Consider the following 27,763-nt stretch of genomic DNA (forward strand, 5'->3'; position numbering starts at 1 on the left):
GAGGGGCTCAAGTGGGAGCTGTGGGCGGAGCCTGTGGAATCAGCGAAGTGGTCACTGTCGTTTTCAGACACAGAGGGCGCTGCAGAGAGACGCATAAACTGTTAAAGAACCTGGGCTCAGATGTAGTTTTAATATGAGAAGATACAAAACTAATGAGACTGAGCTTATGGAATCATGTCGTTGGTCACGCCAGTTCTTATTAGAGGTGTGTATCGGCAAGATCTGGAGGTACGATACAAATCACAATACTAGAATCACAATATGATATATCACAATACTGTTAACAAGGCAATATTTCTAATTACACCAGAAATCTGCACAAACACTAAACAAATTTTTATTTGATCAGAACAGGATCTAAGGCTATATCACAAAACTTTCATATCTAAAAACTTCAGTCATGTTTCAGGGACATTACAGTTTAAGATCCTGCTCAAATGTTCATTTTCTATTAGTTGTGGATAAAATGAATAGTGGACAGTCCTTGAATCATCCAACATCATACATTATTTTTGTGCAAACCCAGCAGAGGAGCTAACATCCATCTCTCAGACAGAACAAAGTGCTTTTAGGATGATTGAAAGAACCATTATTTAACTAAACAGTGTTAAACTAGAAAAGCACCTGGAGAGCGCAGACCTCCGCCAAGGCAGATCAGTGTGGTTAATAAACCAGACGTGGTGAATAAAGTGTCAGGCTGTAACATGTGAGTGAGTTCAGGAGCTGAATGCTGAAACTCCTGATAAAACATGGACTCACGGGGGTCGCGCTGTCCAGTCCAGACTCACTGCTTTCACTGTGGGTTCTGGGGGATGCTGTGTGGAGGAGCAGCAGGAGGAGGAGGAGGAGATGCGCCTCCTCTCTGCTCGGTCCGTCCTCGCCGGCTGAGGCCTGACAGGAGCGTCTCCTCCTTTGCGTCTGATGGGAGGTGACGGAGCGGGACGCAGAGCCGAGTCTGTGACCGTCTGAGGTTTGACCGAAACGCTGTCGCAACGGAAACACAGAGATGGAAAACACACAGGATTTAATTAAAACAGAGAAAAATCACAACGATAAAGGCCGTCAGGTGTTTGACTGCAGCCGGGTGGTGGTGGTGGTGGTGGTGTGGTGGTGGTGGGGGTTATGTGTGGTGGGTTATGGCAGTGTGTGTACCTGTGTGGGCGCCCTCTGGTGGAGTGGACTGGCAGCTGCAGGAGTCAGACGGCTGCTCTCGGAGCCAATGAAGCCGCTGTCGGTCTCCGGGGAAATGACACCGTCCTGTTACAGAACAGACGGTAGAAGTGTGTCGGCCTGAGTGATGGGTGTTGGAGCCAAGTACAGTTTTGTTTGTTTATTCCTCTTTATTTGACCTTAATTTAACCCTTTCATGCATGAATTATGAGAATCTTAATATTTTTTCCTGAACTGTTTTTATTCCTCTTTAGGCTTGAAAAAAAACAATGTGATTGAATTTTTTTTTATGAACGTAGTTTTTCATGGAGTTACAAAAATGTCCACTCAGCTGGACACCATGTGTTTAATTTTTGAAGCAAAGAAACATGTGTTTACTGTCATACTGTGTGAAAACTGACAAAAAATATTTTTTTTTAAATGTTGCTAATCTGATGTTTTCTCACCTTTTAACATACTATAATAGTAGTTATTACAGACTCAAATAATATGCAAAAAACAAAACAACAACTTCTTGTTTAAAAAAAAAAACCCCAAAAACTGTTAATTACAGTCTAATGACAATTAGCAATTGATTTACATTCAAATATGTTGCTACAGATCAGGTTTCTCAAGAACTGCAAAGTTACAGTAACAGTATGAATTGCAGTGTATTATGGGATGGTGCATAAGTGTCCACTGTGTTGGTTGATATTCAATTCAATTCAATTTTATTTGTGTAGCCCAATATCACAACAAGGTTATCTCAAAGGGCTTTACAGAGTCAGTTGGATGTAAACAACAGTCAAATAAACAGCAAGAAAATGAGTAATGTCCAGGGCATCCCCCGTCCTTAGACCCTCCTTCTTGGCAAGGAAAAACTCAAAACCCGTGGGAAAGGGAGAAACCTCGGAAGAACCACATTGAGGAAGGATGATCCACTCCCATGGACGGACGGGCTATAGATGCACCAGGACACACAAGAGACAGCTGGAAGAAGAAGTGTCTCGCAGTGACCGCTATGCATGAAAGGGTTAATAGTTGTTTAGTGGTGTGGCTGTGATGATCGCCACATGTGCAGTTCATCATGGGTGTTGGTAGGTTCCATAGACCTGCTGTGTGAGGTGGGCGGGGCGTGTGTGAGGACCGCCCCAAACATTTTCTGACCGTGAGACACAGAATAAATTTAGTTGGTCGGCGTTTTCACTGTTTTTTATGTTAAGGAGCCAATTTTGTTTATTTATAGAAAGTACGTGGAACAACGACTGTGACCTAAACTCAACACTTGGACTTGATATCAGTGAATAAATGGATCGGCATATCCAAGACAAAGAACACCAGCCGGACATTCATTCATGCACGCGTCAAAAAATACAACACGTTGGACCCTTCCACACCATAACAAGGTTATTATCGTTAACAAAAACTAATAAAATGACGAAAACTAGAATTGTAAAAAACATTTTCGTAAACTGAAATACATAAAAACTATAATTAAAAGAAAAAAAACGAGAACTAACTGAAACTGTATTGTGTGCTTATAAAACTAACTAAAACGTATAAAAATTATGGATAAAATTCCCTTCGTTTTTGTCTTTTTCAATGTCGGATTGATATGAAAGCGATTTATTTTGCTCTAGCAATTTTATCTAGTGGCACCATATGATATTTAAGGGTCCGTCACTTGTGTTCACTTGTGGTTTCCAGTCGTCGTCTGGTCCCCACTCTACCTGGAAACATGGAGACTAAAGTTGGGAGAAAGCAGCAGAGTCCTGTCTGGGATTTATCTGAATACGACGACAGAGAAGAAGAGAAAAGAGACGACTGAACTACAACTAAACTAAGCATTTAGAAAAAAAATGAAAACTAACAAAAACTAGCAAACCTGCTCTAATTAAAACGAACTGAATTAGAGAAAAAAAGCCAAAACTAAATAAAACTAAACTAGAATGAAAAATCCAAAACTATTCGAAGCTTGCACCGTAGTAGTGGCTGAAGGTAAAGCCACTACAGGGGGTCACATGCAGCGGGTGCTTCTATGAAACTGGTCCGAAAAACAGGACACGGGGGCTAAACGTTCAAACCAAGATGTAGACTAATGTTCTGAAGCAGGTTTGGAAGCACTTTGGGTCTGTTTTAAAAATAAATACTTACTGAGATAAAAGAGAACTATTTTTCAGATAAAACACATTTTTAGATTATTTTACATTATAATTTATACAAAAATCTGCATGTAACACAGTCAAAAGGACACGAAAATTATCCGCTACTGTTTTTTTTTTACATCTTTTTCATATGCTGATTTTGTTGCATTTTGATCATTGTCATTCTTTGTTTGTACTGTACAAATAAAATCTAAAAACCCTCCTCCTGCTTTTCCCAGTCCTAAATGTTCGATCCACGTTAAGGTCTGACCTGACACATCACCGTCCGTCTGACGCTCGTGGTTTTGGATTTGTTGTCCCTCCTCCTCCTCTCTGAAGCAGTGATCTCCCCCAGGCTGCTCATGCTGCTGCTGTGGGAGCGACCCACCCCCACAGGAACACTGGGTAAACTGGACGGGTGTCTGGAGGGTCCAGGTGGAGGAGGACTGGACCTGCTGCCACGAACAGGACTGGGATCGGATTTACTGTCAGTGAAGAAGAACAGAATCAGCTCCAGCTTCTTTAAGTATCTGCAGCTTAGAAATGTTATCAAAATCAAAACAATGTTCTGACTCGACTGAATTATTCCCCTTTAGACAAGATTATGATAAAAAAAAAGGGATTATTTCAGAGTTCTGTCATTTTTTTTTTACCCTCTTTCATCGGAAAATTCACAAAACAAACAAAATGCCTGGAAAGAAGATCAGTGAATTGCTGTGAACAAACCTTCCTCTCTACAAAATAACTTAAATTGAAAAAAAAAGTTTGAAAAGATGGAAACGTTTCATCGATTTTGTCCAAAACTTAAATATTACACTTGAAGAAGAATAAGGATTTTTAGGGACCATGTAGTTACCATGCCTGGGAGTCTTTGTTTTTTTGTTTTTTATTTTATTTTTTTTTATTTTATCTGAACTTTTATCTTAAAATATTATGTAAATATTTTTTAAAGATATTTATTTATTTATTTATTTATTTTTACATTCCATCCATTTTGTTAAGATAGTTCCTTAATTTAAAACTTGATATTTTATTTCACTGTACACAATGTACTTGTTGTAATAGATTACTTTTTTTATAATGTAAAGAGAAGCTATGTTGTTGATCTTATTTTGTATATTCTCTGTAAAACTAAAATAAAAAAGTATTGTGGGGAAAAAAAAAAACAAAAACAAAACATTAGTTCCATCTCCAGTAAACCGTGCAGCTGTACTCACACGTCTGTTTCCAGAATGTGTTTAATATGTTACTGTTCAAGGTTTAGAGCAGGGGTGTCAAACTCCAGTATCCTGCATGTTTTAGATGTTTCCCTCTTCCATCACACCTGGAATCCATTCCATCATTATCAGGCTTCTGCAGAACTTGATGATGAGCTGATCATTAATTGAACCAGGTGTGCTGGGAGAGGGAACTATCTAAAACATGCAGGATACCGGCCCTCCAGGACTGGGGTTTGACACCCCTGGTTTCGAGGATAAAAACCCTCTCGTGTATTTTCTGCACACTCACCTGTTGGGAGTTCCTCTCTGTGGTTCTGCGTTTCCTGTTGTTCGTCTCAGTCCTGCGTTGTCCTCGTTTCTGGTCTGGATTCTGGCTCTTGAACCCGTAGATGCGGGCGCCGCCTCCAGCAGGAAGATGTTTGATCGTCTGGGAAGCTCTTCGAAGCTTTGACGCCTGAACACAAAGGCCGAACGTTACAGGATCAGCACCAGACAGTACATCCAACAACTGAAGACATGCAGAATGAAGTCAGGCCAGAGGTTTTAGTTTATTTTTTTTAGTATTCAATTTTGACATCAGAATTTCAAAAAGCTGGTTCATTCCGTTATGTTGCTTGTCACAAATGGCGGCTTCAGTGTTTAACCCATGAGGATCCAGTGTGAGTTTTGTGGCACTTCCCAGGTGAATTTTTCTCTCTATTTAACCTTTCCTAAGGGATTTATCGCCATTTATTATATTATCCTCTGAATTTGCATTTTTCCAGTGAAAATCATCTATTTCCTATTTTTAATTTACTGATCATGTAGATGTTCATAAAAGCGCAGAGTAAATTCAAAGGTTATTATATCAAAACAGAAAAAAAACTGAAGAAAAGGAGAATTTTTCTTTTTTTAAATTTATTTTCTATTAAAGTTTACTTGAACTGTTACAGTGGAAAGGTGAAACACATATACGTTGTTGAGTATTCAACCTTGTGATGATGAATCATGTCCTTGATAAGGTTGGACGTTCAGAACACACTCATAATCTCTTTATTCAGTCAAAACTATTGAAAATCCATGATCTTGTAAAATATTATACAGCAATAATCTTATTTAAAGCATTCAACAAATTACTACCAAGTAATGTATAAAAAAACTTCACAATTAGGGAGAGTACTCATAATTTAAGAGGTTTGGGAGATTTGGCATTACCCAAATATGGGACCACTGGTAAATGTTTTTGTTTGTCTGAATGTGGAGTGAAACTGTGGAACAGTCTGGACATCCAACACAAGCAACGGCAAAATATCCACTGATTTAAACTATTACATAAACAGATGGTCTGGTCCAGTATAAAGATGGAGGGTCTTAAAACTGATGTTCCATCACTATTCTGTCTTAAATGTTCATGTCATTTAGTTGCTCTGTGTTGTCCTTTACCGTCTGCTGTCGTTCTGACCATCGCTGGGATGCGCTGCCTTTTACCATTAGTGCTGTTGTAGATTTTTTTTTTCTTGCCATTGTTGGTCTGTAATTATTGCTGTTCTTTACCACTTGTGCTATTGTAGTTTTTTGTTTTTACCATTGTTGGTCTGTAATTATTATAATGTAAGTTGACTGTTAACTGTTACCATGGTAACACCACCGGGAATGTACTTTGTTTCTATTTTTCACACACATTTTGGTTCTATGATGTAAATACTGCCAAATGAGTTCATTCTAATTCGGTTTAGGCCTATTTTTGTTCTATTTTGTTCATTGTTCTGGTTTGAAGTCAAAGGACAGGAGTGAGGATTTAAAATGTTCTTATGTTCAGTTATTTGATGATGAGAATGGGGGTGGGATTAAATACGTTTTTCTTCTTCCCACTCCTTTTCGAGTACAGATGAATGATTTTTTTTTTTTTAATTTTGAATTTGCTTGTATTCTGTAAATGCTTGAAATAAACAAACGAATGAATGAATGAATGTCTGGTAGTAGCAGAAGTGGTGGTGGCGTCCTCTTGCTGCCTTCTATAATTGGTCCATTTTTCCCACTGGTTTTCAAACTGTGACTCTTGCGGTCTCAGTCTGTGTGTCAGTCTCTCCAGAACATAGACCTCCTCCACAGTGCACGCCCACTGGTCCATGGTCGGGGGTTTTAGTTTGGACCACAGTCTTGTGATGGACTTTTTATTTGCAGATAACAATATTTTAATTAGGTACTGATCCTAAGGTGGCTTTTTCAGTCAAATTTCTCATTATCTGAACATAAACCCAGTGTGTCCGTCCACTGTCACTGATCCAACTCCATGGGTTTGACTGGTAAATCAATGTTGGAGAAGATGATGGTGTTTCCATGGTAACTACGGAGCCTCTGAACGTCCAAATATGGTCATCTGATGACCATGAAAAGATGACAAACTGTATTTTACACCAATTATTGACATGTACTGATAGAATCAGTGGTTCACCGTTTAGATCAGTAGAGGACTTTGGTCGACAGTGGACGTTTGGGTCTTTATGGGTTAAAAATACAACCAGTGTTTCTGTAGATCTAACGGTAATGATTAGGTTTTTACTCACCGGTTTAACAGTGCGGTAAAGCCCGGCTCCACACGTCTGGGTTTGTTCAGAGGTTCAAAGAAAACAGATTTCAGAGTTTCTTCGCCGTCCTCGTCTCCGGCTGAAGTCGAGTCCTCCACCTCGGCTCCAGATCCTGGACCGGCTGTGAAGAGCAAAGGTGGACTCTGAGGAGAGAAACGTATGAAATATTATCTGAAATATGACCCGTGGCTTTGAATGGAGTGAAAGCATCGTGGAATCAGCTGCACAAATATTAACCCTTTCATGCATGAATTATGAGATTTTTTTCTGACTGTTTTTATTCCTCTTTAGGCATGAAAAAAACAATGTGAAATTTTTTTATGAACCTGTTTTTCATGAAGTTACAAAAATGTCCACTCAGCCGGACACCATGTGTTTCATTTTTGAAGTGACATACTGTGTGAAAACTATGAAATAAAAACATTTTTAATGCTGCTGGTCTGATATTCTCTCACATTTTAACATACTATAATACTAGCTATTAGGCCTGTAACGGTACACAAAATTTTCGGTTCGGTACGTTTTCGGTTTTGAAAGCCACGGTTCGTTTTTTTTCGGTTCGGTATGGGAAGAAAGAAAACCCCTCAAAATGTCTTTAATGCATTTATGAATTTTTGAACATTCTTCTACCAATTTTTGGAGCCAATAGAATAGAGAAAAAGAGGAATAATATAATTCTGCTGCTATAAATCAAATAGAAAATAAAATATTACTAAATGTATTCTAAACATTAGTATTGCACTTTTCCCTGAAAGGAAGTTTTGAACAAACATCAAAAATCTAATCACATTTCTGTCAGTTCACATTCTGCTCTAAAATAACAAAAAAAAAAAAAAAATTCCACATGAATTGCAACAAGAGAGCAAACTGGTTTTCTGTGTAAACAAACTGAAGAGCAACACTGACAAATAAATTAACCTAATTATTATTTATTTTAGGACAGATAAACTGTTTAGGCCACTTTGTGTACTTGTGCGTGTGTGCGCGCGCGACTTGTCAAAAACACGGGGGGATTTCTGTTTGGGGGGGGGTTATACATGGGGGTTCGGTCCATAACTAACGTAATAAGTAACGCTGGCATGAAACGAAAGTGAAACTTTACATCCTTTCAACTCCTTTACAACTTCCGGGTTCTTTTCCTCTATTATATACAGCGTGTGTGTGTGAGAGAGAGAGAGAGAGCTAGTCAGCTAGAAATACCGTAGTTCCTTGGGGCCAAACAACGTCTGTCTTATCACCGCCTCTTTCCTCGTTGTTGTCTTTCACCTGAACTGATCCAAACTGGACTGTAATGATGGTGGAGGGTCTTCAGTCTGTTCCCTTCAGGTTCACATCAGATTTTTGTTTTTTTAACCTTACAGAAGCAGCTATTTCATATTTCGAGTCGTTGTGCGCTAGTTCCATATGTCCGTGTGAAACTTGCGCGGATTTAAAGTTCCGCATCAAACGACGTCTTTCGTTCCTTTTTCTTTTTCTCATCATACTGTGCCGTTTCGGTATAGCTGTGTACCGAACCGAACAGGTGTGTACCGAAATGGTTCGGTTCGGTACGTGTACCGTTACAGGCCTACTAGCTATTACACACTCAGTTAATATGCAAAATAAACATGTTTTTGTTTTTTTAAAACAAACTTAATTACAGTCTAATAACAATTAGCAATTGATTTATACTCAAATGTTAGTGCAGATCAGGTTTATCAAGAACAGGAAAGTTACAGTAATGGGATGAATGTCAGTGTATGCATGAGTGTCCACTGTGTTAATTGATATGGAACTAAAACAACAAAACCCATGAAATAACAAGAGAACAGCTGAAGAATAACTGTCCACTGGAGTGACCAGTATGCATGAAAGGGTTAAATGTACAGTGGGGATTGAAACAGGTGTTATTATGTGCATTAAAGACATTCTGTTGTATCTGAACCCATTTGGAAAAAACCTGAACAATCAACAATTTAATATATTTTTTCAACAGTAAAAGAAAGGCTTAAACCATAACGTTAATTTTATTTTAGTCTATTTTTTTTTTCTTACAATTAATAGTTATCACCACATAATTTTATATATATATATATATATATATATATATATATATATATATATATATATATATATATATATCGTTAGCCTCATAATAATAGCCTAAGTCATATTTTTGCCCACATTGTGATTTCTGCATAAAATGAATCAGCAGTGTTAGGAGAGTAAAGTTATGCAGATTTCACAATTTGGCCAAAAATATGACTTATGCAATTATGCTATGAGGCTAATGATATGCTTCATTAAAGCCAGAGATTGTGTAATTGTTTCTCAAATGTAAGATATTTCCACATTTATTTATTTATTTATTTAAAATAACTATCATTGTCTGTTGAGTCGTTGTTCTGCTCAGACACAAAGTGCTGCGTCCTGGGTCCTGTTTCAGACTCTGAAGTGCTTCCAGTTGAACATTTTCATAGAAATGCTGGTGTAGTCTCTTTTTTTGATGCAAACCTCTGTATGTAATGCTACTTGGAGAAATGACAGTTTGTTCTTGTCCGATCCATCTACCTGAAAATGTTCAACAGACATCCATCCCACTGCTCTGCCACTTTTCCCATGGGTGGATAAAAATATACACCTTTTCTAAACACTTTACAGCATTGAGTAAGGATTAAAAAACACTCTTAAAGGACTGATGTTTTTTTTTTTTTTTTAAATGGAATTCTTCATTTTCAAACATTTCCCTGTGGTTTCCATAAACTGTAAATGCTCTCCTTGGATCTGAATTCTTCATTAATTCAACTCCACAGGTCCATCTTCAACCCTATTTAGTAAGTAAGTAATTTCTTCATCCATTTAACAAAACATGATGTATACGTACATACAGTTTGGATTTCTATATTAAACATGAGTGAAAAGGTGTATATTTTTAATATAATATTATAATATAGATCATATTTCTGAGTAATGACAGCAGAAAGGTCGTTTGGAGCGCTGGCCCTTTAAATGCACATGAGCCACTTCAGGCCCCGCCCCCTCCAGGTTATTGGCTGTGCTGCTCTGTCCTGTTCAACCAACAGCTGAACATTTGAGGTAATGGGCTCCAAGTTTGGACAGATTTTCAGTCTGGACTACAACCACTGCTGCTGATAAACAATTATGTCGAACTGGAGAAATGTTCGTCTGAAGTCTGGACCTGATATGTGCAAATGTGGAGACGGAACTAGTAATAAAACTTAACAAATTAAACAGGAATTCAAACAGGTGTAGAAATCCACTGGATTTTTGCCAGAATGAATATAAAGATAGCTTTGCAGCAGCTGGAGGGTTCAAATTTAAACTGTCTGAACTATTAGGATCCAAATACACAAAGAAATGAACCACAGACTAATAAAAGTGGGTTTAGACAAATATGAACCCTTAAAAGCCTTCTCTAAAGTGATCTGTGAAATGTTCAAACTCCTGTCGTCACTGTATCATAAACCCCAAATATGAATTTCTGTTATTACTGTTTTTGGAAATATACTTTAAAGATGATCTGGAACATGTAAAGACGATTGTGCTGCATTTCTTTTCAGGTTTTCAGGAGCTGATGTGGTAAAAATCAGAAGAGAACACAGTACCTGTAGCTCCTCCCCTTCAGAGACAGCAGGTGACGGTGTGGGCTGAGGAGGAGGTGTGGGCGGAGCCTCCTGGGTGGGCTGTGACTGCTCCACCTGCTCCTTCAGCTCGTCCATCTGGAGTCCAAACTGGAAGATCAGAGCCTCCAGGTCCCTGAAAGTCCACAGGAGACACATCAGAACCGCAGTGTAGACGCGTCACCGTAAATGTAAGACGGCGCCGTCGTTTGTTTCACCGTTCGGGGTCGAAGCGGCTGCTTTCTGCTCCGTGCTGCTGCAGGACTTTGTGCTCGTCCTTCGCCAACAGGTAGGATCTTTCTAAGGAGTCGAGGACCTGCAGGAGCTGAGAGAGACCCTGAAAGAGAGGAAAACTCCCATATGAAGATGAAGATGTGTTGATGACCTCCTCCAGGAGGTACTGTGATCACTTTGCTTTGTGTGTTTGTTTGTTTTCTTGAACACGCCAGTAACAGTAAATCTCAAAAACCACAATTAAATTTCGGTTAATGAATTTACCGCGTCAGACATCTTTATATTTTATACACCGGGTACTCTTTCCGCTTTGCTCTGACTTAAACTGCGTGCCCATGCGGAACACATGACCGCCGGTGTTTCTCCACCTTACTCCAATACTTCCGTAAAAACGGCTGTCCGGTTAAATCCGGGCTGCCCCAGAGGGGGGTCGCGTAATTTAAATTAACTCACCAGTTATGTTTCGGATGGAAGGACCAAACCAGGAGAAATGGAAGAACTCACCAAAGAGAAGGTCTGAGGTTTTAAAAAGTTAAAATAATAGTTTGGTTTATTGCTTCAGGCAAAAACAGGGAAAAGGTCAAAAAAAGGAAAGAAGTCAGTGATCATTTAGTCTAGCATCAAACACACTATTCGTCTCCCCCTTGTCTCATCTCGTCATCACATTTTATAGTCTTCAGTCACTTGGAAGACTTCCATATTTGGTTCATAATCTCAATGATTGGTCGAACACTTGTTGCTGGGTAAAACATGTCACAGCTTACGTCAATAACTCCACATTAGCTAATTCTAACAAAAAAAGCACATTAGAAAGTTCCCCTGAGTTAATCACACCTCGGTTTGACATTTGCACCAACGATTTAGCTAACACTGCAGAGTTAAACCACAAAGAGTTTCTGTAAGTACGTCTAGTTCTAACACTTGAGCAATTCTTGACCACAGAAAGTCCCTAAGTTCATAATCAAGATGAACTCAGCTCGCTTTTACCACAAAGCTGCAAGACAAGATCTTTTTCTGACCTTTTCTCTGAGTTCAGCACACATGAACCTGACCCGACACTGACTGTTCAGTACAAAGGAGGATGCATCTGCGAAAACAGAAGATTCTTCAAGCAAAACAACCTGCAACATTACTTTTTGTCTTCTCCATTTTGGTTCATGATGTATGATATTCACCTGACATTGTAGAGCAAAATTTAAAGTCACATTCAACTACCATTTAATACGATCCAAATCACAGTTTTTTAGCAACTTTACGGGAAAACTCTTCCACCCATCTTTCCCAAATCTTCCCCACAGATAGGCCTAGGCCCTGGGAGCAACCCATTACATTTTGGACCAAGTAGGCCAAAGTTCAAGGTCACAAAATCTACAATTTTCCATCTGTCATCATTGAGCAATTTTCCAAAATTCATAAAAAATTCAAAACAACTCCGATTAGCCTCCAGTTTGATCCACCCGTAGCTTAGAACAATATCTTGTATCTGGCCCAAAATTGCCCACATCCACTGTGGGATGTGGACTCTGTGGACATTTACATTTATCAGTGTTAAATTGCACACTGTTCGGGGTGCTTGGCGGAGGTTTGCGTTCTCTGAACACTTGTTTTACTCTGTAGTTACAGGCTTAACCCTCTGGTATCTGGGTGAGCATATCCTGCACACTTGGCACCTCATGTTAAACAGCCGCGGAAAAAATTATTAGACCATCAAAAGTCATCAAAAACAAACCGTCACTAGGAAGTGGCTAAAAAAGGATGCACCAAAAATGGAGGACTGGACAGAGGTTATACATGACGTCTATAGGATGGAGAAGTGGATTTTCTCAGTCAGACTGGATTCAGACAAATTCACCAAGTATTGGAAAAACTGGGTTGATTTTATAACACTATTAAGAGCCGATTGTATTTGATAAGAGTAACGTGCATATAGATCCATGTAAACCCTTGGCTCATGCTACACACTTTAAATGTTCAGTGTTCATCTTATACAGGGGAAAAGAATGGAATGTGAAATACACCTGTTATTTCCCTTTAACTATATTTTGGGTTGCTTTGTATATTTTTACTATTTCTGTCAATGCTCCCCTGTTTCAGTCTGTTTTATTTTATTTTTTATTTATTTATTTATTTTTTACGTACATAGAAGTCATGTACACAATGTCAAATGCTAAGATGATGCTGACTGAAAAAAATAATAAAAAAAGATAATTACAAAAAAAGTCATCAAAAACAGTGGTTATGCAATCCAGTCCTAACTCCTGTATGTGTCATGTGACTAAAACAGACAGAAAAGAAAACATGGAATGAATAAAAGCACTGTTTTTGTCAGTACAATAACATAGATACTGATGGAAGAACTGAAGTGATTTTGGTTTTTATCAAGAAAACATGTTAAATGGATAGATATCAGCTCTGAAATTAAACTACTATGAGATACTTTTGTTGGTGTCATTATATTAGTCCAAACAAATGGACCTTTAGTTGGACCAGGCATTAAAATGAACAAGAAATTGAAGAAAACAAGGGGTGGTCTAATAATTTTTTCCACGACTGTAAAGGGTCATATTGTTTTTCACAGTTTGTTTTAGGTCACAGCCACTAAAATTAGCACATTATAAACAATAGAAAATTCCTACAATAACACCCTTCTCCCAAGTGAGTACAAAATGTGCATCGACACATTTTAGCATTTAACATTTGACCTAGCACAAAAAATGCATATTAACCAATGTTGGTGTAAATCACTGACCAGTGACAGGCTGCAAATATCAAGTAATCCAGTTTTTATGTAGTATATTGAAAAAAAGAAATAAGTTTTGTGTTTTTTTAAATTTAAAAATATGTTGTTTTTTTTACAAACATGGCATTGAAGGTGTAAAAAAAAATGACAGTTATCAAGTATTTGGTATTTTTGTTTATGGCTCAAGTTGATGAAATAGAAAAAAAAAGTTAAAAACTAACTATATGAAAAACATCTGGACGCTACCACTGTGCAGATTATACACTTTTGGTGGTTAGAAGGACCTCTGGGTGGAATACTGGAGGATTAAACCAACACTTTCATGTTTTACTAAAGTGTCATATTGTAGAGTTATCATAAATTAGAGAACACTGATGATCAGAGTTTATAAAAAGTGTAAAATGCTTCTCTCCGTTTCCTTGAGCCTCAGTAAAAAGCAAAGACTAAGCAGAGTTACATGGGATGAATTTTTCCAGAGTTTTGTCTTTCAGGTTTTGCTGAAGATTATTTTTTCAGGACTGTTTGTTTGTGCAGATTTTCACAAGAACTACTTCGCTGATTTTCTGGTTCTTTGGTTGGAGGGGTGCAGCATGGGCCAAGGAAGAACAGTAGTGTATAAAAAAAAAAAAGTTTTATATCAAAAATATGGTTTATTTACTTTACAAACATGGCATTCAAAGGGTCAAAACAGGGGTGTCAAACATGCGGCTCGGGGGCCAAAACCAGCCCGCTAAAGGGTCCAATCCGGCCTGTGGGATGAATTACTGAAATAAAAAAATTACACTGAAGATATGAACAATCAAGGATGTTAAAATAAATTTAGTTCAATTCCATCTTAAGTGGGTCAGACCAGTAAAATACTATCATAATAAACTATAAATAATGAAAACCACATATTTTTCTCTTTGTTTCAGTGTAAAAAAAGTAAAATTACACAAAAATGTTAACATTTACAGACTAGCTTTTTACAAAAAATGAAAAACGTGAACAAATATGAACAACCTGAAGTGTCTTAAGAGATTTAAGAGTAATTGTACCAATATTCTGTTATTAAATGTTTTGTGTATTTGTAGATCCACTGATCTGTGCGTTGCAATGAACATGTAAAAATGAGAAGCTGAGGCCAAATAATGGCATAAATTGTTAAAATTACACTTTTTTTCTTCATAAATTTCATTTTGGTCATGGTTTTTTCATGTTTTTCCACATTTTTTTAAAGGATAGTTTGTAGATGTAAAAATTTTAATAATATAATTTTACTTTTTTCACTCTAAAACATAGAAATTAGACATACTAAGTTTGGAATTGATATTATTTATGTACTATTATGTTATTATTTTAATGATCCGGCCACTGCAGGTCATATTGGGCTTTATGTGGCCCCTGAACTAACAGGAGTTTGACAGCCCTGGGTTAAAATATCAGTTATTGAGCATTTGGTATTTTTGTTTTGTGGCTCAAGTTGATAAATACAAAAAAAATGTTAAAATATTCTGACTTTACTCCGGCACTGCACAGGTTCTGTTCTTTTGGCGTTTTGGACAGGCCTCTGTGGGTGGGACACCGGTGGGTTAACTGTTGGTTCTGTTTTTACCTTCATCTGCTCCTGTGGTTGCAGTTTTCCACTCTTTCGGAGCTCATCGAAGCCCTGCAGCTGAGTGAAGAACATGAACATCTTAACGTCTCTACATAACGTCCCATATTTCTGCTCTGGTGGGGCAGAGCTTTTACCTGCTGGAGGAAGCCGTCGGCCTGTCGGCTGAGGAGCTCAGTGATCCGCCTCCCCGTCGACGGGTTCAGGCCTGTGGTGGAGGAGACGGAGGCGGCAGGAGAACCACGGGCAGCGGGACTTCCTGTTTATTTGACACAATGAGACCAGGATGATTTCATCTTAATACTTGAGTGGCGTTTCTTTGAAGGTAGATGTGTGGTGGGTGTTTCAGTGACTGTACTGTGTGTGTCTGAAGGAGCGGAGGCCGAGGTGACGTCCGATCTCTGAGCCTGAGGAAACTCCAGCGTCATGAGCTTCAGCGGCTGCGGGTTCAGTCCAGAACGCACAGACGGGCCCGGCCTCGGAGGGTCCGAGTACAGGTTCACCTGGAGGAGACACCAGGGAGACCCGGTCAAAGACAGGCCCAGCAGGTGCACAAATACTGTTGGATTATGGAGAGGTTTGATACACTAAGGGAAAAAGAAACGTACCATTTTCATTTCCTCGATTTTTTCAGAAATATGACAGTTACTGCAAAATTACAAACTACAGTGAGTTCAGTTCTATTCTGAGTCCAAATGAAATGATTGTTTTCCTGGTTCCAGTTGATGGATTTTGATTAGCAATCAGAACTGTATTTGTGTATTCCTCACCCATGTCTGCTCAGGAGTCAAACTCACAGATGAATTGGACCTCTCCTCACTTGTGCACAACCATTCCCTATAAAAAGACACCAAAATGGAGCAAGAACACATTTGTCCACAATGACACCACTACTGCAACCAGAGAGAGATGGGGCCACATCGGGCCGAAACCTGTCACGGAAGCTCAAAGACCCACTTGTTCACTCTGTGTTATATGTCTTGATTTGTTTTTACGGTTAATGTTTTTAGTTTTTATGTTTTATTGTGATTGATTTTATATCGGTACAGCACTTTGATTGAAAGCGCTTTACAAATAAATTATTATTATTATTACTATTATTATTATTATGTGTGCCAGCCGATTGACACGGTTCTGTGCAGCGGTTGTAACAGGCGGTTGACCAGAGCTGGGACGGTGGTTGGAGGAGCCGGTGGTGTGGTAACGCTCAGCAAGGCGTCCAACGGTAGAGTGGTGGAGTCCAAACAGCCTGGCTACGGCCTGTCTGCTCCGTCCAGCTGAAACATGCCAATGGCCCCATCTCTGTCCAGCTGCAGTAGTGGTGTCATTGTGGACAAATGTGTTTCTGCTCCATGTTGGTGTCTTTTATAGGGAATGGTTGTGCACAAGTGAGGAGAGGTCCAATTCATCTGTGAGTTTCACTCCTGAGCAGACATGGGTGAGGAATACACAAATACAGTTCTTATTGCTAATCAAAATCAATCAACTGGAACCAGGAAAACAATCATTTAATTTGGACTCAGAATAGTACTGAACTCACTGTAGTTTGTAATTTTGCAATAACTGTCATATTTCTGAAAAAAATCGAAGAAATGAAAATGGTGCGTTTCTTTTTTCCTTGAGTATACATGGATGCTTCTGCTCAGTGTCGTCTGATGGTTGACAGCATTTCCCATGATGCTTCTCTGCGGTTTATAACTAGTTACGTCCGCCAAAGAGGTTAGGTTTTCACCAGAGGTTTGTCTGTCTGTCTGTCTGTCTGTCTGTTAGCAAGATAACTGAAAAAGTTATGGACAGATTTGGATGAAATTTTGAGGAAATGTTGATACTGGCACAAGGAACACATGATTAAATTTTGGTGGTGAAATTTTGGGGGGGTGTGACTGATCTGCCATGGCAGAGGTCTGCGCTCTCCGAGTGCTTTCCTAATTATTAATCAAATCATCTCAGATATGTTCATGTATCAGAGGAAGAGTTTGATGATAAATGTTCTGGTGCAACAACATCCCCATCTAGTGTTTAAGAGTAGGCTTTCACTCTCCTCATAAATAGTGAAGACAGAACAAACCCGAGCTCAAACATACCTCATCAAAATGAAGTGTGTGTCATACAGGGATTAAACCACACACACACACACATATACACACACACACAGGGAGTGAATGATTGCTTTCCTCAACAACCCGATGAACAGTAAATCACAGTGACCTGAGCAGAAACACAGCATCTAAAGACCGACGCTTACAATGAACGAAAACTCAAACAGTAAACGAGAAGAATAGTAAATATTTACAGTGTTTAGATTAAAATGAGACTATCTTTGAAAATAGCTACAAATGAACATTCACTTCTGGTACCCTTTAAACCTCTGCTCTGCCTCTGATCCGTGTGCAGGAGGCAGACGGTGTTTCAGTAGACGGAGGTCTGCCGTTACATCCAGGTCCGTTCAGTCTAATCAGCTGATTCTAATTGGTGCTGATTGTGCAGATGAACAGACCCATTACTGGTGATTTAAGGAGCCACTTCACATCGTTTGTCTAACCTTCCTCTCATCCTCTTTCTGCTTTTTCAGTCATTTCTGGATTTTATGTCCACTTCTGACAATTACTATAACAAATATTTCATATTGTGCTTTAGACGATTTGATTATTTTCATCTGCTTGTTTTATGGTCTATAAACTCTCTGCAAAGTGTCCAACTGACCAATCAAACATCTATATTATAAAAGGGAAGTGGTGGACTCTGTGTGTGTGTATCTCGGGCATCACACTAAATCCGTACAGAGCTGACTGCTGCAGTTTGTCAAACTTTTGTATTTTTGGTCAAGGAAGAGACTAACGAAAATGGCAAGTTGATAGCAACGATATTTTGGGAGACATTAGTAACTCTGGAATACAATCACCTCCCAATGGCCAACCATGTTGCTATGCCCAGGATCATACAATCATCATTGAAGTGGGTTACCTAGCAACAGATCAACAATAGGGTCAGGTTACCATGGTGTCAAACTTCATGTGCAGAAACAGACATGCCAGCTGAGAGGTTATTCAACTGAAAATGCCAGAGGAATTTACCAAGAAAGTAAAGAAAGTAAAAGAATGAAGTGGATCAGAGGATCTAGAACCTGTGGGTCCCTTCAGGTCAGTGCACTAGTGTTTTATTATCTTATAAAAACCAACTCATCTTTATATTTGAGCTGAAATCTGATCGATGAAGCTGATGCAGTCTCTTATGATTAGTATTAATTTATATGTTTTCTGAAACACACTGAGTGTTAATAATTACAGCCTCTGGTCCAGGATCTGTTATATCTGCATGTTGCAAAAGTCAGAACTGAACGGGAAAGAAACCTTTTAAATGTTCTGGTTCCACTGCCTGGAACAACCTACAGAGGGAGATTGAACTGAAGGAACTGGTCTACTTAAATACATTCAACGTCATTTTAAATGATTTTATATGATTATACATATATATATATATATATATATATATATATATATATATATATATATATAGAGAGAGAGAGAGAGAGAGAGAGAGAGAGAGAGAGTGTGTGTAGTGTATTTTTTTGATTAATAGTTATATACAATAAGTGAAGTTTACTGCCCAGTTTAATTACAGATAAGTTTATTTTTCATCTATTTCCACTGCGTGTCTTTGTCACAAGTGTTTAATATGTTTGGGGAATCCAAAATATGCCAGTGGCCAAGCAGGAAATTAAATGAGTAAAGCTGAGAAAATGAACCATACAGATCATTCTGAAGTTTCATAATAAGACGATGATGTGGTGACTAAAAGCTGAGCGTATGATAAATGTGTGGGAGACCGACAGTATGGAGTGTTTTCGAAGCCTGGCACAACTTTAAATAGTGACAAATTGGAGCCTGATGAGATGGAGTACCTTTGCCTCCAGACGTAGTTGATCAATGGTGTTGGCCGCCTCAGCACATTTAATCTTCAGTCTGTAGTTGTCCTCCTACGGCGAGAGCAGAGAAGGAAGTGAGACGAAACACAGTGAAAAAAGTCTGGCACAGAGGGAAGAAACGAAGGACGAGTCTGAGCAGATTTAATGACGCTGAGATCTACTTCTTATGGTGCCTTCATGTGCTATGGGAATTTTCGGTAAATACTAGGTACGAACAGGAAAATTGCACATGAACGCCCCCTCGTGTTGTATTTTCCACTGGAGAACTGGGAAACAGTTTTGAATCCACAAGCTGCCGAGATGAAAATAACCTTTGACCTTTTCAACCTGACGGAGAGCAATGAGGGATTCATCGCAAATGATAAACAATGCTTTTATTAACGTTCTGCTGCTACTAGCTGATTAATTCGTACATTTATAGCGTACACAATTTGCAAAAATAAATAAATAAAAAATTACAAAAAAAAAAAAAATGCTGTATCAGTAAATTAACACATCCAAAATGGTTTTACCCAAGAAGAAGGTCATAATAAATTGTGTGTCAGCCATTTTTCATTTCGCTATGACAACAAAAGCACTTGAACACAATGCACACGTAATTTCGAATTCTTCCCGACAGCACCTGAAGGCAGCATTAGAACAGTAAGAAACATCAGCAGAATGACATCCCATCACTCATCACTGTAAAACACTGTTGCTTAGAACAGGGTTCCTACAAGTTTCTGAAGTTATATTTAAGACCTTTTTAAGAAACTTTTAGGACTTAGAACAGAATTTACTGCTCATTTCACAGCCGTTCCCCTACACTCATGTCAACCAGGTGCAGAATGAGCTTTTCCACAACCAGACATTATTAAATTTGCACTTCCCCATGGTTTCTTTTCACTTGTGAACTGTCCCTTAAGTTCCCAAAGTCAGCTTTCTCAAGCGACATGTGCAACTAACGGCTGCACTAAGGTTATTATCGCTAACGAAAACTAACGAAATAACGAAAACTAGAATTGTAAAAACGTTTTCTTTAACTTAAATAAATAAAAACTATAATTAAAAGAAAAAAACGATAACTAACTGAAACTGTATTTTGTGCTTACAAAACTAACTAAAACGAATAAAAAGTATAGATGAAATTCCCTTCGTTTTTGTCTTTGTCAGTGTCGGATTGATACGAAATCGATTTATTTCCCTCAAGAAATTTTAGCTAGCAGCACCGTATGATGTTTAAGGGTCCGTCACTTGTGTTCACTTGTGGTTTCCAGTCGTCTTCTGGTCCCCACTCTACCTGGAAACATGGAGACTAAAGTTGGGAGAAAGCAGCAGAGTCCTGTCTGGGATTTATTTGAATACGACGACAGAGAAGAAGAGAAAAGAGACCACTGAACTAAAATTAATACTAAAACTAAGCATTTAGAAGTAACAAAAACTAATAAAAACTATCAAACCTGCTCTAAAAACTAATTAAAACTAACTGAACTAGAGAAAAAAAAAGTCAAAACTAAATGAAACTAAACTACAATGAAAAATCCAAAACTATTAGAACCTTGGGCTGCTAATGTGTTGGGCTGAATGTTCTGTAAAGTTGGTGATAATTGGTTCCTAAATTTCAATATAGAGTGTGGGATTGGAATGGATGGAACTGAAGAGGCTAACGTTCCTTTCTTTGCAGCTCGGATGTTTAACAGACATATTTAAACACAATACAGCCAACAAGTTTATGGCAACAGAACTTAACACCTACCACCTATCATTTTAAAGACTTTTTAAGGTATTAAATGCAGATTTGTATATTCAAGACTTTTAAAGGAGTGATATTTTGATTTTTTTAAATAGAATTCTTCATTTTCCCACATTTCCCTGTGGTCTCCATAAACTGTAAATGCTCTACTTGGGTCTGAATTCTTCCTTCATTCAACTCCACAGGTCCATCTTCAACCCTATTTCTGAGTTTATATTTTTAATATAATATTATAATATAGATAATATTTCTGAGTAATGTCACCAGAAAGGTGGTTTGGAGCGCTGGCCCTTTAAATGCACATGAGCCACTTCAGGCCCCGCCCCCTCCAGATTGTTGGCTGTGCTGCTCTGTCCCGTTCAACCGACAACTGAACATTTTAGGTAATGGGCTCCAAGTTTGGACAGATTTTCAGTCTGGACTACAACTGCTGCTGCTGATAAAGAATTACAGTATGTCGTACTGGAGAAATGTTTGTCGGAAGTTTTGACCTTATATGTGCAAATGTCGTGATGTAACTAGTTATAAAACATAACAAATTAAGCAGGAATTAAAACACGTTGTAGGAATCCACTGGATTTTTGCCAAATTGAATATAAAGAAAGTTTTGCAGCAGCTGGAGGGTTCAAATTCAAACTGTATGAACTATTAGGGTCCAAATACACAAATAAATGAACCACAGACTAAGAAAAGTGGGTTTAGACAAATATGAGCCCTTTAAGACCCTGTGAGAACCCTGTTAGAATCTGTGGAAATGTGGACTTTCTGTCCTTCACTGTGGTTCTCCCCGAGGTTTCCCTTTTCCCACTGGGTTGCTGGACTTTTTCTTTGCCAAGAAGGAGAGTCTAAAGACGGGGGGATGCCCGGGACATTAATCCATTTCCTTCATCTGCTGTTTATTTGACTGTTGTTTGTTTCCATATCCAACTAATTCTGTAAAGCCCTGTGAGGTAACCTTGTTGTGATATAGGGCTCTACATATAAAACCGAGTTAAACTGAATTGAATGGGCTTTCCACCAAGGTTCTAATAGTTTTGGATTTTTCATTATAGTTTAGTTTTATTTAGTTTTGACTTTTTTTCTCTAATTCAATTAGTTTTAATTCATTTTTAGAGCAGTTCTGATAGTTTTTATTAGTTTTTGTTTTTTTTCTAAATGCTTAGTTTTAGTTTAGTGGTCTCTTTTCTCTTCTTCTCTGTTGTCGTATTCAAATAAATCCCAGACAGGACTCTGCTGCTTTCTCCCAACTTTAGTCTCCATGTTTCCAGGTAGAGTGGGGACCAGAAGACGACTGGAAACCACAAGTGAACACAAGTGACAGACCGTCAAGTGTCGTATGGTGCCGCTAGATAAAATTGCTAGAGCGAAATAAATCACTTTCGTATCAATCCAACATTGACAAAGACGAAAACGAAGGGAATTTTAGCCAGAATTTTTATCTGTTTTTTAGTTAGTTTTGTAAACACACAATACAGTTTCAGTTAGTTATCGTTTTTTTCTTTTAATTCTAGTTTTTATTTATTTCAGTTAATGAAAATGTTTTTTCAATTCTAGTTTTCGTCATTTCATTAGTTTTCGTTAACAATAATAACCTTGCTTTCCGCTCATTGAGGAGGGTGGTGTGGAACTTCGATAACCTGACCCAAAGGAAAATAGTGAATTAATAGGTGACGACCGTGTAAAAACTTCATCCAATCATGTCTGAGTGTTTCTGTGCCTGTTCAAGCCTCATCTGTGTGTGATCCGAACCTGCAGCTCGTCCAGCAGCGTCATGGCGTGCTCTTTGCATCTGAACTCCTGAGGTACGACGGAGGTGGGTTCGCAGGCGATCGGGGGTCCCTTGGAATCCGGGGGATCTGGGGGTCCGTCGGAGGGGCTCAGCAGGACCTCCTTGACGATGTCAGCGGGGGATTTGAACATGAAGGGGGGCTCGGGCGAGAGGGACTTCCTCTTGACGGGACGCTGGCTCTTCGGGGGTTTGTAACCGGCTTTGGGGAATCGCACTCTGGGCTCCACCTTGGAGAAGTCAGGGGTGTGGAAACTCAGAGGCCCCTCCCTGAAAGTACAACAGAAGAGAATAAAACAGAAGGACTGGGAATCGCTGAGGTCGGTCGGAATGTGTCACCATTTTTTGCACAACAGTCCATCACTCATTCAGCTGTATGAATGAGGATTTTCTGTGCTTTGTTTATTATTTGTTTCTATGTTTATACTGTACATTCTGTGTCTATATAGAAAAGCTATTAACAAGATGACACCATGAAACTCAACAGTGAAAGAGCACTGATTCAACAATGTAGAGCATGAGTCCAGGGAAAACTGGACAAATCAGCTCTGACGGAAAAGAAATATTTACTCCAGAAAATGCTAAAGACCAAACATATGATAACTAGGGGTGTAAGAAAATATCGGTTCTGCAGTATATCGCAATATTTCATTTCACAATACTGTATCGATATTAAAAAGTATTGTATCGATATTTTTAGGTATTTATTCAAATGCAGATATTGTGGAGGTTCATTTTTGGTTTTTGTTTTTTTTTTCTTATATTTTATTTATTCTTATTTAACACTGTTTTATTAAATAATGTTAGTTCCTTTGTTGGGATTGAACTAAAATACTGTTCTGATGTCAGTTCTGAACTACCAGAATATGAACATTTGAACAGGATCTTAAACTGTAATGTCTGTAAAACAGAATTCCAGTTTGAACACAGGAACATTTTGTGATATAACATTAGATCCTGTTAGGATCAAATAAAAATGTGTTTATTATTTGTGTAGATTTCTGGTGGAATTCAATTCTTCAAGGAAATAATCACTAAAAAAAAAGAAACAAAACAAAAAAAATGCTTTTTAACAGTATCTAGTGATTTGTGATTGTGATATTGTGATTTGTATTCTATTGCCAGATTCTTGCCAATACACACCCCTAGTCATCATGTGGATCACTATGATATATTGTGATATATCGCATCATGATCCTAGTGTCGTGATTTGTATCGTATCGCCACATTCTTGCCAACACACACCGCTAATGATAACATGAGCAAAAGAATGATAATGATAAGGAAAAAGAACTTTATGAAATCAGCGAGAACATGTTTGCAAATTGTTTTTCCTCAGTGTTCGATGTGATGTTCATGTTGTCGACTATTGGATCAGTCATTGTGTGTGATTGTCCATCTTCACTTCTGTTCCGTCAACACAAAACAGTTCCACAGTGAACCCCCGTAGAACACGTGATGCACACGGTCAGATCACGAAGACCTCTTTTTTCAGCCCACAGGGTTAATTAAAGGGTTCATATTTACCTAAACCCACGTTTATTAGTCTTTGGTTCATTTCTTTGTGTATTTGGACCCTAATAGATCATATAGTTTGAATTTGAACCCTCCAGGTGCTGCAAAACTATCTTTAGATTCATTCGGGCAAAAATCGAGTGGATTTCTACAACCTGTTTGAATTCCTGCTTAATTTGTTGCGTCTATAACTAGTTACGTCACGACATTTGCACATGTAAGGTCCAGACTTCCGATACACATTTCTCAGAGTACGGAGAAACGGGACAGAGCAGCACGGTCAACAACCTGGAGGGGGCGGGGCCTGAAGTGGCTCATGTGCATTTAAAGGGCCAGCGCTCCAAAACCACCTTTCTGGCGTCATTACTTAGAAATAGGGTTGAAGATGGACCTGTGGAGTTGAATGAATGAAGAATTCAGGCCCAAGCAGAGCATTTACAGTTTATGGAGACCACAAATGTTTGAAAACGCATAATTCTATTTAAAAAAGCAAAATATGACCCCTTTAAACTGCTAAGCTCCTGTGCTTTTCTGATCTGAGGACCCCACCGCTGAAACTTAATTAAGTCACGTCTTAAACTTTGCCCCTCCTTCCGAACTTTAAGTTTAACATTTGAGTAAAACCATTGGATTTTAATTTCCTGTTCCAGAAAAAACTGATATTTACAGGCCCTAAAGAGGTTTATCGGGTTTATGAATTTGTACATCCAATTCAAATGAACAGAGAACGAGTTGTAAATACACTCTGACTGGGCTGTTTGAGGAATCTGATCATGAAAAACAATGCATGAGATCCGAAGACTATAAACCAGTGTTTTTCAACCTTGGGGTCAGGACCCCACATGGGGTCGCCTGAAATTTCTAGTAATTGATAAAAATAAAATAAAAACTTGCTAATAAAAAATATATGGTGAGTTGACAGAGACAATCCCAACACATAAAAGAAACTGTGAGTCTGAAAATGCAGCACTGGGGTTCTGTTTATCTGTCAAATGTTCATTGTGGTCAGTTTCAGATGCTGCAGCTCTTTCATAATTCATAGTTTCAGTTCTTGTTTGTTCAGTATTAATTGTCCTCCTTGTAAATCACAGCTGGACTGATAAAATTCTCTCTTTGTGCAGTAATCTACACCTGGCTTTTCTGCCCCCATCCATAATAAGATACATTATATCGACTAAAGGTCCTCTAAAATTAACGTTTACATACAACATAGTATAGCAAACTATTACATGATCAAGAACCAATTAGTTTTAGCAAAAAAAAAAAAAAAAAAAAAAAAAATCTCCATTTTGAATGTCTAGGGTCGCCAGAAATTTGTGACGTTAAAATGGGGTCACGAACCAAAAAAGGCTGGAAACCACTGATATAAACATTAATAAAGTACATGACACACACACATAACTACTGGAGATTTTGAAAAACCTTCAAACATTAAAACCTGAATAGAAACAAGTGAAAAAGTAAGCAGACCTTCCTAATAGCCCCACCCTGGTGGAAGTATTTGCCCCTCCTTCTCTCTGATACCCCGCCGGCCCAGGGATTCATTACGAGCCTTAACTTTCAATCTTTTTAAATGTGTAAAAAAATTCAAGATATTGAAGTTCAGCCATCCAACTGTGGGCCGCACCTGTCCTGGGGGAGCAGAACATGTGTGTGAAATTTGAACTGAATCAGGTGAACTGAGTCTGAGAAATGGGATGGACAAAAATCTTAATTATTAAAGATAATTAAGGTGTTAATAAAGTGTGTGTGTTCAGGTCTCAGATGATCCTGGTCTGTGTCAAATAGAAGACTGTAAAGGTTCAGGATCAGGTGGATTTTACCTGGTCTGAGCGACTTTAACAGCTTTGGTCTTTGCTCTGGTGGTCCTCTGCTCCTGTTGTGGGATCTGGTTCTGACCGCTGGTTTTCACAGACCCGGTCCCGGTTTTGGTCCCACCTGGACTCTTTAGATGTGTGTCTGAAGGGAACAGCTGCCTCTTCCTGCTCGGTGACGGATCGCTTTTTGCCGATACCTTTGTGGGGATCTTACTCTTTGCGCCGGGATGATTGGCCGCGGTCCGAGCTGAGGTTCTGGACTCCGGGCCCCGTGGACACCGTGGACTGGACTTGAGGCTCGTAGAGACGCTGGGGGATTCTAGGAGGCTTTCCCCGAGGCTGACGTCTGGGAGCGTCTCGGCTTCGATGCCCGGAGCGGCTGCCAGTTCCTTGGTGGTGAAGTGGAGAAGGTGGGGGGTTAGGGGGGCTCTGGTGGGCGGGGCAGGGGGGGATTCAGGCCGGTGACGTCCCAACGGAGTCTGGACCAACGACGGGCGACGAATCGACTCGCTGATGGCTCCTCGGGTTATGAAGCTCTCAGGTGTATATGTAGTTCTGAAATCACTACAGGATTCATTTTTCATCCCGTTTCTTTCAGTCTTCTGCTCTTCGTCTTCATCCTCCTCTTGCTCTCTCACGTCCAGATACTCCTCCCTCTGACTCACTACTCGGAAACCGCTGTTTATCTCCTCAACTGCAACGACAGAGAATCCAAACCACTGATAAGTTTCAGTTTATGTGTGTATTTGCTGTACAGTTCTGTGTTTTTCATGCTGTTCTGAGGCTGAGATGGATAAAAAAAAACTCATACTTTTATGTGTTTTATCTGACTGGGTCTATATTTAAGAACTTTGGGTTCCATGAAGGGATGTAACGATTACCGGTACAATGATAAACCGCGGTAAAATTGCAGACGGTTAGTATTACCGTTTAGATTCTAATTATCATGATAACCGTGTTTGATTACCGCACTTTTAGGGGAAAAAAAACCCTATTAAAGATCTGCTTTTATGTCAAATATTTGAGTATAGTTTTAATTTACTACAATTTTAATTTTATATACCAACATTTGGAACCAATATTCACTTTTAAAGTCTTTGAAAAGGTTCATTAAGCATCTGTGTGTTATTTATGCAAGAAATTATAAACATTTCTCAAATCAGATTTTATATTTTTTGTGTGTTTTTTGGCCTTTTATGTTTTTATAGTAGGTTGAACTGAAAAAATAATAGGCAGATGAGATAGATTAAGTTGTGCTGAAAAAAACAGATACCAAGCATGTGTATAGTAAACATTTGTTTATATAGTGTATAAAGGTAAAATCAAAAGTACTGAAAACGGCCAAAATAGGCTCAGACCCCTAAGGGTTAAAACCCAGACTCACGGTTTGACGTGTTGTGTTCATCCTCTCCTGGTGACTCTGGTTCTGGTTCTCTCTCCCACCGTTTAGGCTCCGCCCCCCGTGGCGTCAGAGGCCCGTAGGCGCCCTCTAGTCCCACCCTCCCCAGCGCCTCCTCCAGTCCGATGATGCCGCTGTCATCCACCTGCTGGGAAAAGTCGTCGTCCGTCTCCGCCTGCTCCTCCTCATCGTCGTCCCACAGGCCCTCCGACTCCACGGAGCTGGCGGGGGAGGCGCAGGTCGGCGCCGGGGTCCAGAACACCACCCCCGCTGTGGTCTTCTTCACAGACTCCATTCAGTCGGTGTCCGGTGTGACCGTGT

The 27,763-nt window shown here is 39.0% G+C and overlaps 1 protein-coding gene across 1 annotated transcript; it reads right to left on the bottom strand.

Moving 5' to 3' along the window:
- LOC115430495 (microtubule organization protein AKNA-like) lies at positions 1 to 27,763 on the bottom strand. Its single transcript, XM_030150551.1, has 15 exons — positions 27,428 to 27,763; positions 26,050 to 26,737; positions 22,675 to 22,981; positions 19,170 to 19,244; positions 15,627 to 15,771; positions 15,406 to 15,527; positions 15,269 to 15,328; positions 10,919 to 11,037; positions 10,686 to 10,836; positions 7,060 to 7,223; positions 4,803 to 4,967; positions 3,565 to 3,778; positions 1,153 to 1,257; positions 760 to 984; positions 1 to 79 (listed from the first exon to the last, which is right to left on the bottom strand). Exons 1-15 carry the CDS (start codon positions 27,735 to 27,737, stop codon positions 8 to 10), a joined length of 2,922 nt encoding a protein of 973 aa, XP_030006411.1. The 5' UTR covers positions 27,738 to 27,763; the 3' UTR covers positions 1 to 7.

Source organism: Sphaeramia orbicularis, chromosome 12 (assembly GCF_902148855.1).
Source record: "Sphaeramia orbicularis chromosome 12, fSphaOr1.1, whole genome shotgun sequence".
In the NCBI taxonomy this organism is placed as follows: Eukaryota; Metazoa; Chordata; class Actinopteri; order Kurtiformes; family Apogonidae; genus Sphaeramia; species Sphaeramia orbicularis.